Source organism: Geotrypetes seraphini, chromosome 3 (genome assembly GCF_902459505.1).
Source record: "Geotrypetes seraphini chromosome 3, aGeoSer1.1, whole genome shotgun sequence".
In the NCBI taxonomy this organism is placed as follows: Eukaryota; Metazoa; Chordata; class Amphibia; order Gymnophiona; family Dermophiidae; genus Geotrypetes; species Geotrypetes seraphini.
This window is the reverse complement of record NC_047086.1, coordinates 129,411,926-129,426,842: the sequence shown is the minus strand read 5'-3', so window position 1 is coordinate 129,426,842 and position 14,917 is coordinate 129,411,926. Positions and strand designations below refer to the sequence as shown.

At 42.4% G+C, this 14,917-nt stretch overlaps 1 protein-coding gene across 1 annotated transcript in view; it reads left to right on the top strand.

Moving 5' to 3' along the window:
* Window positions 1-11,931: 11,931 nt before the first annotated feature.
* The window catches only part of ADCY3 (adenylate cyclase 3), a 267,206-nt gene continuing 264,220 nt past the window's right edge, over window positions 11,932-14,917 (top strand). Inside the window, exon 1 of the mRNA XM_033937148.1 lies at window positions 11,932-13,917. Within this exon, the coding sequence (XP_033793039.1) occupies window positions 13,243-13,917 (675 nt within the window). The 5' untranslated portion in view covers window positions 11,932-13,242. The remainder of the gene's footprint in view (window positions 13,918-14,917) is intronic.

Below are 14,917 nucleotides of genomic sequence, written 5' to 3'. Positions count from 1 at the left end.
GAGCAAAGTGAGTCGGGCCAGTGTGGGAGAGTCGCTCAACACCCTCCCACCCCCCTCCCAATGCATGCTCAACACGACACCACTTAAAGTGACACGCCTAGCGCTGTATTGCCTAAGGTGCAAGCTAAAATCACACTTTGCACAGTTCTTTGTGTAGTTCCTGAACAGCAGAAATATCTGGACAACTTCTCCAAACCTAACTTAACCCTCTCATTTCAAGGTAACTACAATCACTAATCACTAACCCTTATACCCCCTACAGTCTCTTAGTGCCTTTTGATTAAATACACCTTAAAATCAGAACACTACACTAGTGATCTGTGTCGCTACTGAACTAACTATGAACCTCGCAGTAAGATCAAGGTTATAAAGATTGGTCCAATTTAAAGCATGGCAGTTAAGTAAGAAGCTGAACGATGAAATGGCCACAGATTTCCTGCCTGACCTTAATAATAATAATAGCTTTATTTATATATACCGCAATACCACAAACAGTTCAGAGCGGTTTACAGAGGAAGAGACTGTATACAGACAGCGACATTACCAAAAATTACATTTGCATGTTAAAATTAATGACATTTATCTGGAGGTATTTTAAAGTAGTAATATGCGACAGGTCACATAACAAGAAGTTTATAACCAGAGTGGCACCCTTTTTAAACTCTGGCGTTCTTTGACCAACTCTGAGTCTAAATCTGACCATTCTTCATCTCCCTCTGCTGATACTCTAGCTTGTTATTTTCAAGCTAAAATATCTCTCATTACACAATCTTTTCCCACAAGCGAAACTGAGTATCTCCCTACATATTTCAAATCTTCTATAGAGGAGATTCCAGCTGATTGCTACTAGTGTTCTTTCACTCCAGTATCTGAACTTCAAGTTTCTAGACTGTGTGAAAAGATGAGAAAATGTAAATGTTCACTGGACCCTTTTTCGTCATATCTGTTTCTTAATATTCCTTCTCAAGCTATAACATAGTTAACCGTTTTATTGAATTTCTCTTTGGAAAATGGTTACTTTTCACAATTCATAGGACAAATAACACTTATTCCTCTTCTAAAAAAAAGTAAATTTAGATCCTACAGTCCCCTCTCACTGCCAACCAATTGCTAATAAACCTTTATTGGAACCCAAGCACAGTACCGGGTAAAGCTTTGGATTCTTGCCCAGAAATAGCTAAGAAGAAAAAATTAAAAAATGTAAATTGAATCAGGTTGGGCAGACTGGATGGACCATTCGGGTCTTTATCTGCCGTCATCTACTATGTTACTATGTTTATTAACAAAAATGTTGGAGTCAATTGTAGCTGGTCAATTTAATGACTATTTGGAGAAATTTTCTTTACTTCAGCTATTTCAACATGGATTTCGCTCTAATTTTAGTACTGAAACCTTATTGATTTCTCTTCTTTCAAAAATTCAACAAATTCGTCTTCAAAATAAATGTTCTATTCTACTCCAGTTCGATTTATCTGCAGCGTTTGATGCAGTATGTCATAATATTTTACTTCAGCTACTTTCAAATATAGGTCTCCATCAGGTTGTTTTGGATTGGTTTTCTAAATTTCTTCTGTACCGTTCCTATTCAGTAAATATTGACAGCAATATCTCCAATTCCTGGCAGCCTCCCTGTGGGGTTCCTCAAGGCTCCCCATTCTTTCCAATTTAATTCGATCTCTATATGACCACACTGAACACCTTTAAGCTGTCAGCTTGGGAAACGTTATTCACTTATGCAGATGATATCTTTATATTGATTGAGATTTATCCGGATATTACCAATCTAGTTTCCAAAGTAAATCTTTGCATTTCCAAACTTCAAGCCTGGGCTTTATTTGTCCGGATGAAGCTTAATACAACTAAAACTAAGCTTTTGTGGTTAAGTCCAAGATTGATCTGTCTTCCTCCTACTGTAGCTCTGGTATCTGGGTCCTCCTTACCAATTAAGTTCTCTGCTAAGATATTGGGAGTCCTTTTTGATTCCTCTCTGTCCTTTAAGGTCCAAATAAATTCCTTGGTCAAGAAATGCTTCTTTAGTTTGTTAATGCTGAGGAAGGTTAGACATCTTCTTCATCACCGTCATTTTTCTTAGTTCAATCAATTATATTATCTCATCTTGATTACTGTAACGCTATCTACCTCAGCATTACAAAAATTTGTCTTCATAGACTATAATTAATTCAGAATACTGCTGCAAAGCTGATCTTTGGAAAATGTAAATTTGACCATGTGACCCCTTTACTTCAGAGTCTTCATTGGCTCTCGGTTTATTTTAGAATTCAATTTAAATGTGCTTGTATTTCTTTAAAAATTCTACATGGTATCTTTAATCGTCTTATTCCTTTATTTTGGAATGTTTATCGATTCTCCTTTGCAAGAGGTGTCCAACAATTTAAACTCTCTCTTCATTCTAAATAAGGGATTAAAGGAGTCAAGATCTTCAGTCAATCTTTGGGTCTTTAAATTCTTTCAACTGTGGAATGATCTCCCCCCCTTTTTTTTTTAAGGAGTTCTAGTTCCGTATATCTTTAAAAACTACTCTATTTGCCAAACATTCTGAAAATGAATTCTTTTGAAATTTTGCTATTATCTTCTATTTCTCATTTCTAAATAATTCCCTGTTTATTTAATTGCTGTAAATCGAGTCGAGCCTTCTCAGAATAATGACTCGATCTACAAAGTTAAGCTTTAGTTTAGTTTTATTCCAACCTCTACCTTTAAGATGGTGAACTTGTTTATGTTTATTAAAAATTTGATATAGTGCTTAGGTCAGTTAAATGCAGGAGCGATATATCAAATTTTTAATAAACATAAACAAGTTCACCATCTTAAAGGTAGAGGTTATGCTACATACACTTTAGCCAAGGAAATATGCCTAACCACAATGGTAAAATGTTGGAAATACCAAAAGTAATTCTAGGTAATAGAAGGATAAAGCAGTGGAGATAAGAGGCAGGGACCAGCGCCAGGGACTTGCTACTGCCTCTTAGCAACTTTTATAGAAAACTAAAGGTAGGTTGGGGGGAGGGTGGAGATAGAATGGGAAAAATGCTGATTATGGGGAGAAGGGTGAAAGCATTAGATGCTGGGAAGGGGAGCGGCAGAGAGGGCCAGCAGCAAGATGTCGCTCCTTCAATAGTGCCGCCCCTGTCTGCAGCTCCAGACAAAAATTATAAACGCACAATAAACTGGTAACTAGGTTTAGCTGGAAACCAAACTGAAGAATAGTTTCACATGGAGAAGTGAGAATCCTGCATCAGCTCAGTCCACTTGACCTTTGAAATTTGGCTCATGTTTCAGATATTTCAGTCTAATTCTGCATATACTGCCAAGGAGTGATTGTGTTAATTGTTTGTGATTTTGGAAAATAATATGTACAAAAGTTTCAAGTTTACAATATTTGCTAATTTCTGGTCTTAAGAAAAAAAAGTATTACCTTTGAAAGCTATATATATATATTCTTTTTTATGTTTTGTTTTATTTCTAAAATTTACAACTTCAAAGATTACAGTCAATTCTCAAAGAGCTGCTATATATTTTTTCTAGTTGCTGCCTATTAGTTCTGCAAACCAGGTTATTAAAGTTGATTTCTACATGACAGTAATTGAATGAAAGTACTACAGTGGCTCATATACTCAAAAACCCATAAACTAAGCAATTCTCCTAGCACCTTATTTTATTTAGCTGCAGTATCAAGTTACAGAACATTTCTTTCACAATGCAAATCTTTGTAGCTTTTTACAGTAAATCTGTCTGCGACATCACTTATTGGGCTTACTCCTTGACCATTTGATTTCCAACTATTCATAATATTGACATCACAACACAAGATTGCCTATGGATTATGTTTATTGAGAGCTTCTACACCTCTACTAATGACTGGGGAGTCAATTCAGAGTGGTTTACATGAGCTTCTGTAGAGATGTTACAATACATGGGCTCTATACTGAAATACAGGGAGCTCTGTGGTGGTGTTACAATACAGAGTTATTAATACCGGCATGATTATGCCATAATCAATCATCCTACTTATGTTACCGGCACATTGAGCATCCTACTTACCATATATACTTGAATACAAGTCGATCCGAATATAAGTTGAGACCCCTATTTTCCCCCCCAAAAAAGGAGGAAAAGTGGTTGACTCGAATATAGGACAGGGACTTAATATTCAAATGCCCTGCCCTGCTACTATCTGCACTCAGCCCCCCTCACTCCCTCCCTGCCAGGCCCTGCACCCAGTCCCCCTTACTTTCTGCCACATTCTGCACCTTGTCCCTCCTCACTGCTCTATGCCATCTCCTTCCCAATGCCTTGCTTGCAGGCCTCCACTGGACTTGCCACAAGACCAAGTAGTCCAGGATATGAGGGATCCCCTGTCTCCCATCCCAGCTGAATCCAGCCTCCCCCCCCCCCCCAACTCCTCGGCAGCCTTGCAGTGGGCGGGACAGGAGGAATCCCTTCTGCCTCCTGTGCCTGCTGAAATTGGACATCAATGCCACCCTCCCACCTCCCCCATGTAGCTTTCGAGTCCCACATAGCCAGCCACTGGCCCTTCAGGTCCCTTCTATATAACGACATACAATAACACTGGCCAACGCTCATTTTGGTGCCTCAAATGTTAGACCTTTTCTGGGTATATTTGACCTGCTGATTTCAAAATTGGCACCAGTTTTCTATCAGCTCTAATTTTTGAGATACAGAACATGTGCTATATACCACTCTTCATTCTGCTTATCTATTAAAAATCCAGGATATTTTAATGTAGTGTTTAAATAAATATCTTTTAAGCAAGAAGGAAACATTAAAAATTAAAAGAAAGTGTTTTTTAAGAAAAGTTTGGACAATTTCCTGGAGAAAAAGTTCATAGTCTGTTATTGAGAAAGACATGGGGGAAGCCACTGCTTGTCCTGGAGCGATAGCATGGAATGTTGCTACTTCTTGGGTTTTGGCCAGGTACTAGGGACCTGGATACGCCACTGTGTGAACGGGCTACTGGGCTTGATGGACCATTGGTCTGACCCAGTAAGGCTATTCTTAAGTTCTTAACATGAAAATCTACTTATTTCATACCAAAAGCACAAGTTTTTAATACAATATTTCTAGTTATTCCACACACAAGAAGCTCCTTTTGTAAGACTTCCGAGAGTGGGATCTAACAGGACAATCCCACATAAGATTCCAACATTAGTCTGCCATCATGTGTGCATCGTATCTTCCTTGGTATCTGGCTTCCGTTGTTTTTATGTCTTGGTGAAATCTTTCAGCTTGCTCTTCGCTTAAGTCACCAAGGTTCTCTGGAAAGTGATCTAAGTGACTGTGCAGATATATAATGGACTTTTAACCCTCATGTTACAGCCAAGCCTGTTTAAATGAAAGAGCATATCCTCTACTAATTGTGTAGTTGTCTGCCTATTTGTTGCCAAGAAAGTTTTTCACAACAAGAACAAATGAAGACCAGGCACATGATTCAGTTTCATTCACTGATGCTATGAAATGTGGGTCATTTATACATTGTCTGATAAAGTCCAGGCAACATATGCACTAGAGCAGTGTTCTTCAACCTTTTTACACCTAAGGACCGGCGGAAATAAAATAATTATTTTGTGGATGGGCAAACTACTAGGACTGAAATTTAAAAAACCCATTTCCATCCCGTCTCCGCGAGCTCGGTCCCCGCAAACCATCTGATCCCATCCGCACAAGCCTCAGTTATGATTTTATATTGAATGTATTTTATTAAAGTATAAAATGAAACAATATTCTGTACAATTGTCATTTTATAAATACAAATAATACAGAGCAAGGAACAACCAAACCCCCTCTCCCCTACCCTTCACATATATCCCCTGTACTATCAAGAAAACTGAATAAGCCAAATTGTTACAGAATGCTACACAGAAATATCATGCTAACAGAATACTGTAGTCACACATGACAGGACTAGTGTTAGAGGAGTGCAACTAGGGCAACTGCCCCCTGGTCAGCAAGAGCCCTATGCCAGCTGGAAGCTAAAGAAGCACTGCCTGGACTTTGCAGTCCCCAGTTATGTCTAACACCACCTCTAGCAGGATATATATTTCAAATCTGATATATTCTAATCACAAAATAGAAATACAATTATTTTTTCTACCTTTTGTTTCTGGTTTCATCTTCTTTTCACTCTCTTCTTTCCAGTGTCTGCCCTCTCTGTCTTTTCAATCCAGCATCTGCCCCTTCCATCCACTGTCTGCCCTCCCCCCTTCCATATGGTAACTGTCTTCTTTCTATACCCCTCTCCCCTTTCCATCCAGCCTGCGCCTCCTCTCTCCTTTTTACATGATTCATTCCAGCTTCACTGCTCTATTCATTTTTCTCTCCTACACCAGATCTAGCATCTTTGTCCCTCTCTAATTTCTCGTCCCATCATCAATCTCTCTATTTTCTCATTCCTATCTCTCCCCTTCCCCTCCTCTAATCTCCCTGCCAGCTGTTTCCTTCCTTTTTTCCTTCTCCCTTCTCTCCTCCTCCTGTCCAGCAGTAACTCTCTTCCCTTTCCTTCCTCCCCTCCCAGCAGCAACTCCCCTTCTCCCTCTCCAGGTCCAGTAGCAGCTGCCCATTTTTTCCCTTGCCCAGCAGCGTCCCAGACTCCTTTCACTCCTCCCCTCCCAGCAGCATCTCTCCTTCTCCTTCCCTCCAGGTCCAGTAGCAGCTGTCCCTTTTTTCCCTTGTCCAGCAGCTTCCCAGACTCCTTTCCTTCCTCCCCTCCCAGCGGCATCTCTCTTTCTCCATCCCTCCAGATCCAGTAGCAACTGTCCCTTTATTTTCCCTTATCAAGCAGCTTCCCAACAGTGGCTTTCTCCCCTCCCAGCAGCTCTCCGTACTTGCCAGCGCAGCAATTCACTAAGGCAGCCTTGGGTCCTTTGATGGGTCATGCTACCTCTGAGGAAAGAGGAAGTTACATCATCAGAGGCGGCCGCGACTCAGCAAAAGCCCTAAGGCTGCCTTAGAGAATCGCTGTGCTGGCAAGTATGGAGAGATGCTGGGAGGGGAGAAAGCTACTGTCGGAGGCTTCCCATGATCTTGCCGGCCCTGCGTGGACCGGCAGGAAATTGCAGCTCGTCTATCTTGCCAGCCCTGCATGGACCGGCAGGAATTCTCTGCAGACCGGCAGTTGAAGAACACAGCACTAGAGAATGACACAGGGAAAAAATTTATCACCATTCTTGCCCTGTCCCAGTGAGTTTGTTCCCGTCCCCACCCTGCAAACTGTCAGATCCCATCCACACAAGCCTCGAATAGTTATAATTTTATACTGAACTTATTTTATTAAAGTATAAAAAGAGACAATATTCTGTATAATTGTCATTTTATAAACATAAATAATACAGAGCAAGGATCAACAAAACCCCTGTATCCCCTCCACTATTGTGAAAACTGAACAAACCAAATTACTACAGAATGCTACACAGAAAAATCAAGCTAACAGAATACTTCAGTCACATATGGCAGGAATAGTGTTAGGGGAGTGCAACTAGGGCAACTGCCCCCTGGTCATAGAGAGAGCCCTAAGCCAGCTGGAAGCTAAAGAATCACAGCTTTGTGGTCCCCAGTTATGTCCAATATCAGCTCTAGTAGGATACATATTTCAAATCTGAAATATTCTAATCACAAAATATAAAATAAATTAATTTTTTTCTACCTTTTGTTGTCTGGTAATTTTATTCTTCAAATCACATTGATCTCAGGCTTTGGTTTTGGGGTTCCTTCTGTCTTCATCATGACATGGCTGGCTCCTGAAGGTAAAATAGGCTCAAGAGGAGCTGAGGAGGAGATGCTGAGTCTGACACAGGCACAATTTTTTTTACTACAAGAGCAAGACTTTTCACCGCTCTCAGGGGGCGGTAAAAGGTCTTGTTCCCGTTCCCGCAGGGCGGTGAAAGGTCTTGTCCCCATTCCTGCAGTAAATCAGTTGCAAATGTCTCCATTCCTGCAGATTTACTGCGGTGATCACGGTTTACTGCGGTAAACGGTCCCTATGTCATTCTCTAATATGCACTATGGGGCTCATAATCGAAATTGAAATATGTCAAAAAACCCACCCAAGTTGGTACTTGGATGATCTAAAAGACAGGTTGTCCAATTGTTGATAATTGAAACTGCTTTTTTGACGTATCCAGGAACTTTTTAGGTCTCTAAATCCCTCTGTGTGCCCAGAGCTGAAAGGGGCATTTTTGGAGGAGTGGTTAGGGCGGGACTTAGTCATCCTGCAGGGATAATCGAAGGTTTGACAAGACTGCCTAGACAGAATTTATACATTGTGAGTTAGATGATGTAAAGACAGGTATAGGTTCCTCAAAAGTATCCAAAGTGACCAGATAACCACTGCAGGGACAAAGTAAAGACACACACACACCCTGTGTTCACTTACCATGTCACATCTCCACAAAGTTCAGAATAAAAATGTACATACCTGCCTCCAGAACATCAGCACCTGGCATAAGAAAGCCTAGTAGAGCTGCACAGATGTGACTTAAGTAGTCTGAAGGGTGGGCTAGTGAACTATAGAGAGGAGAACCTAGGCCCATAAGCCACTCTAACCACTACATCAATGGTGGGTAAATATGAGCCCACCAAAATCCTACTGTATTGCCATATAGGTGCTACCTGTAGCCATAAGGGCTACTGGGGTTGTAGACAGGTGGGTATAGTGGGTTTTGGGGGGCTCACCATGACCTGTAAGGGAGTTGTGATGAGATGTTTTATGTGGCATCCTTTTTGTGAAGTTCACAGAAGTGCCCTGTAAGGTGCCCCACAGCTCTGTTTCCATGTCTGGGTGGCCAGTCCATCACAATGCTGGCCCCTCCCATGTCCAAAAGGTCTGGTTATTGACGTTTCAGACGGATGAATTTTTGGTCGAGGATGTGGTATAAAGATAGACATTGTGGCGGTCTGGACAATCAAATGCCTGTACATATATATAAGGTGAGCCAGCATCCACTCTAGCCCCAGCTCCAGAGGTAGGGGCAGGCAGGTCTCAATGGTGCACTCAAGTAGTTGCACTCCTCCAGGGTGGGTCCACCTAATTTGGGCTCAGGCCCACCCAGAATTGACTGTCTGGTGGGCTCACAATCTATCTAATGTACCTGGGGCAATGGGGAGCGAGGAGGGCAATTGGGTGACTTGCCCATGGCCACAAGAATCAGTATGAGTTTGAGCCCACAACCTCAAGGGGTTAAGGCTATAACTTAACCCCTTGAGGTTAACCCCTATAACCCCTATAACTGCGCCACTCTCTCCTCCTCCAGCATTTAGTTTAATAAGTGTCCAAATAATCAAAAAAAATTCCACAAATGTTGTATATAGTCACAATTGACCTAACAAGATAAAAACCAAATAATGCATAAAATACAAATGACCCAACACGGGCTGTGTTTCAGCAAAATAAAAATGCCTCCCTCAGGGGTCTTATAGGCTCCTTGGCTGTCTTAAATATAAAAACAAAAAAGTCACAAAAAGTCCTAGTTAAGAGGCTACAAACAAATAGCATAGCTCACAATATCTATTCCCCTCGTATAGAAGAAATGATTGTGTAATTTAAGTCAACAAGGATGGACTACATACTCTGGTCCAGAAGTACTCTCACAAGGAATCAGAAAACTCTCTCTCCACTAACATTTTAAACTTTCCATTGAAAAGGTCTGAAAACTGTCCAGGCTGAAACTAATAAGAATCAGAGATAGCCAGTGTGCATCCTGAAAGCCAAATACAGCCCATCTGGCCTTGGAAGCTGGCCCACTTGAGATTTTTTTTAGCAAAATTAATATATATCTAATTGCCTAGCACACTAATTTGAAGCACTGCAGAACTATTTGGTGGAAATGAGCTCATAACTTCAGAAGAGAGATGGAATTGGGTACTTAAAAAAAAATCCAAAAACAACAACTGCTAAACTGCCCGATTTTCTCAGCTCTTTGACAATTCCCTGTTCTCCAATGCGTGTTCTAAGATCAATGCAAGATAGACTTGTTCTCCCAGGAGTAAATAGAGCAAAATAGGAATCGACACGTGCAAAAGCCTTTTTCTACTTAGCACCTAGTCTTTGGAATGGTCTCCCTAAAAACATCAGAGCAGAGACGAACATTAAAGCCTTGAAAATACTCCATAAAACACACTTTTTCCAGCAAGCATTCAGGGCAGATGCTCTAGTAACAGATCATATCTATTGAAGACTTTCAGCAGATCATCGTGAAAAAAAACACAATGTATTTTAAAATTTAAATTTTTGAATTTATAAATATATTTTGTTGTTGTTGTTTGTTTCGCTGTGTGCTTTCCTATTTTAACTTGCGTTCCTTATTTATTTTTCAATTAGGTATTTACTGTTTATGTAAACTGCTGAGAACTCTGAGCAAGATTCAGCAGTATATCAAATCTGAATAAACAACCTTATTCTGTCAGAAGAGAGCAATTTTTTGAGTCACTGCTCCAATGAACTGATTTGTGTTTTTTTCTGTATTATGATGTGTTTGTATTGTTTGTTTTAATTATGTACGTTCTCTACAATCTGCCTTGGTATAAGGCGGAATAGAAATAATAAACTATAAATCATTCTGTAAGAGATTAACACAGTATTTCCAAAACCTGGTCCTGAAAGCACTCCAGCCAATCAGATTTTCAGGGTATCCACAATGAATATTCATGAGAGAAATTTGCAAGCAACTCTCTCTCTCTCTGGGTTTTGGCCAGGTATTAGTGACCTGGATTGGCCACCGTGAGAACAGGCTACTGGGATTGATGGACCATTGTTCTGACCCAGTAAAGCTATTCTTATGTTCTTACGCTCTCTCTCTTATGAATATTCAATGTGGATATCCTGAAAACTTGCCTGGCTGGAGTGCCTCCAGGACCAGGTTTGGGAACCATTGGACTAACATGTGAGCTTCTGATCATGTGGTGGCCTGCATACGCAAGAATTTCCAATCATGTGGCCCACTGTCAAAAAATATGGGCATTCCTGCCCTAAGAGAAGATTAAGCAGCACCTGTCTCACAAATATCTTAGAAACTGATATAACAGATAGGAAAAGGAAAATATTTGAAAGAGGGAAAAGGGTAAATATTTGGAAGGCTAGGGAGATAAAACCTGCATTTGCCACACAAGATCAAACAATACAAACTAGTCTCCTGGAAATCTGAATCAAAGAAAACAAAACACCTTTAGATACCCCCCAAAAACAATATAAGTTTCAAGTTTTCAAGTTTAATAATAATTTGATGAATCGCTTAATCTAAATTCTAAGTGATGTACATGCTAATAAAATTACAATGTAAGGGGGATAATACAATAAATAAGACAAGATTATTGACAAATTTGATAAGACTAGAAACATAAGAAATTCAAGAAGGAATATTCATGCCTGCTGTCTTGCTTAAAGCCCAATGCTCATGTGTGCTACTCCTACACCTAGGCTTTTTTGGACCCTTTGCTGCCAGTTATTGATTGAGCACTTCAGACCTGCCCCAGGCCTGTTTCCAGCCCACCTCTTGCCCACCCTAAGGAGCAGCAGCCAGGCTTTTATCCACTCCACCCCTTTCACTGTGACTGAGTGGGGCTTCTTAAGCTTTTGGCTCTTTTTAATGTGCAGCTTGTCACTACTGTTAAACCTGTCCATCCTTTGGCAGCTCCTGAACCCTTGCATGTCTGTTTCCGGTGTCTTTCTTTATTACTATTTCTTGAAACAGATCTGTGAAATGATTTAAAAAAAAAATAAAATTGCCTCAACCAGGCAGGGCAACTTGAGGCACGGTCCCAGCAGGCTTCTCGAGGCTCCCGTTTTCTCCCTTAGCCCTTTTGCAAGGAGTCCCCGGGAAGGGGCGGAGACGCTCTTCCCAGCTGTGTGGAGGGGAGGGGGAGGGGGGGGGCGCGCGGGGTAGCCTCTGTCCCCCTTCTGCGTGCGAGTACTTGAAATCGCCAGCCTGCTTCCACCCCCGCCCGCGTTTTCCCACTTCTGGGCTTGCTGCAAGACTCCCCCCCCCCCGAGCTGTCATCAGCTCCCAAGACACCGGGGGCTGCGAGGAAAGGCGACGAGCCACGCAGCGTTACGCCGCTCGGCCAAATTTGCACGGCATCCAGGAAGCCCTCTCTCTCTCCGCTTGGAGGACCAGCATCCTCGGATAAGAAGAGGCAGCTGCGCAGGGCCGAGGGAGGGGGTGGAAGGAGGACCCCGGTCGCCCGCCTCCGCCTGAAGCCGTCCCCGAAGCGTTGCCGGGCAAAGGCGGAGAGAAATGCTCGGCATCCCAGGAAACGAGCAGCCTCTCGCAGCCTAGGACATGAGAGGCACCGGTTGGCAGCAGCAGAAATGAGGCGTCTAACTAACCGGCGAGCACGGCGGGCGGCCGCAGGGCAATTGCTTTCCCGATCGCGTCCGGATTTTTCTTGAACTTGCCTCTTCTTTAAAAGATCTTTGAACGCTTGGTCGAGTGATTGCATTTTCCATCCGTTGCCTCATTTCGTATACATGACTCGAGCGATCTCAGGAACTACATTCTGCAATTTTGTGTATGGAGGATTTTTTTTTTCCCCCCTCTTACATATACTGTATATAATTATTGAAAACAAGTCCCGTCAAGCAGATAGCGGATTAAAAAAAAATTTAGGAATAATGTTCATATGTTAAAGGACAGGTTACTTTAAGCAGATCAAAGTACTGTAATACTTTTTTTCTGTACATATTTCGTTTGTCGATTAAAATCCACTGTCAGGGTATAGCTAAATTGAATGCCATTAATTTTTCTTTTTTTTAAAATATCATTTTCCTCTCCTCTCTTCTACAAAACAAAAAGATACTTTTTGGCTGCCAGTAGTCTTCAAAAACCCTTGGAAGAAAAGGAGGAGACTAGGTGTGGTGTATTGGAACAGATCAGCTTCTTGAAGGGATGTACTGCTTGCAGAGTGCAGGATAACACAAACCAGGTGCCACCCGAGGGAGGATATTCCTAGCCACAGGTTACAGGTTTATGACAACTGGAGCACAATTGGTTTAAAATCAAGATCTAAAGACGGAATTAATTCATCTAGGGCACAATACCAAGGAGTACAGGTGAAAAGGGAGAGAGACAATTTCTTCTTTTGCTGATATCTGGGCCTGGTTAAATGGAGGTTGGGTTTCTTGGCAGAGCTCAGGAGTGGTACCCTGAGTGCTGCAGGAGGCTCTGAGGAAGCCCTCAAGGTAGCCTAAGATTGTGCAAGTGAGCAGGCAGGATGCCCCGGAACCAAGGTTTCTCCGAGCCCGAGTACTCGGCAGAGTACTCAGCCGACTACTCGGTGAGCCTGCCATCGGACCCAGAGCATGGGGTAGGCAGGACACACGAGGTGACGGTGCGCAATTCCGGCTCCTGCCTATGCCTGCCCCGGTTCATGAGGCTCACCTTTGCCCCAGAGTCTTTGGAGAATCTCTATCAGACCTACTTTCGGAGGCAGCGCCATGAGACGCTGCTGGTGCTAGTGATCTTCGCCGCGCTCTTCGACTGCTATGTGATCATTATGTGCGCCGTGCTGTACACCGAGGACAAGCTGGCACCCATCTTGGTAGCCTCCATCGGCTTGCTGGCCCATATCCTGCTCTTCATCCTGTGCAAATTTGCGCTCTTGCCCGACCGCATCTCCCGCAGGTTTGTGCCCTATATCCTATGGATCCTGATTGCGGCCCAAATCTTCTCCTACCTGGGACTGAACTTTGCCAATTTCCACGAGGCCAGTGACACAGTGGGCTGGCAGGCCTTCTTCGTCTTCTCCTTCTTCATCACGTTACCCCTACGGCTGACCCCCATCGTCCTGATCACCACGGTTTCCTGTGGGATTCACACTCTGGTGCTTGGGGTCACCATTGCCCAGCAGCAACAGAACAGCCTGGATGCGATACTCCTGCTACGACAGGTGAGAGGGCATTGGCTGGTTTATTGTCTCCATAATTTCAGAGGGCATTTGTTTGTCAGGCTGATTTATTATCTGGCTAAGGTTTCATAGGTACTGTGCAACAGGTGTGTCACCATGTGGAAATTAGTTAGGAAAGGAAATTGTGATCTGATAGAAATGGCGGGACAGGAAAATATGCTGATAAAGTTTCAGTTCCCTTTTCTTCACCTGTCATCTTTAATCTCTGTCTCAAGTACCACTACACTGATAAACAACCCTACACAATCTGTGCTGCTAGTCCAGTGGGATCTCACCCTTAAAAGGATCTTGTAGCTACCTAGAGGAATAGCCAGACTAGGAAACAGTTGGTATGGGCTTACAGAACCCAACCATTAGACGAGACTAGGCAGGCACCTAGGGAAGCATAATCTATTCACTAAGAAAACATGACTACTTCACTGAGGCATATCTCGACTCACACTGGCTCCCAATTCAAGCAAGAATACTATTTAAATTCTACTGTCTATTATTTAAATCCATAAATAGTGACAGCCCAGCCTACTTGAACAACCGCCTAATCCAAACTACCACTACCAGACACAGGAGAACCCAGACACCATTCACATACCCTCCAATCAGAGACATCAAACGGAAAAAAATTGTACGATGGCCTAGCCACACAGGCAGCAAAACTAGACCACCAACTCTCCTAATCGCGACCCCAGACTACAAAACTTTCAGAAAAGAAATAAAAACCCTGCTATTAAAAAAATCCATGAAGACTAACTAACACCGTATGAAACATTTCAATCCTCTGAAGCAACCCGCTTTACTCTGTAACACTTCTGGATATGTCCAGAAATCCTCTTCTGTAATTCTGAAATGCTCTTCTGTAATCCGCCTTGAACCGCAAGGTAATGGCGGAATAAAAATCACTAATATAATGTAATTATCAGCAGGGTGGGGGTGGGGGTGGGGGCACCACAACTTATTCAACACTCCCTAAACAGCACTGGGAGAT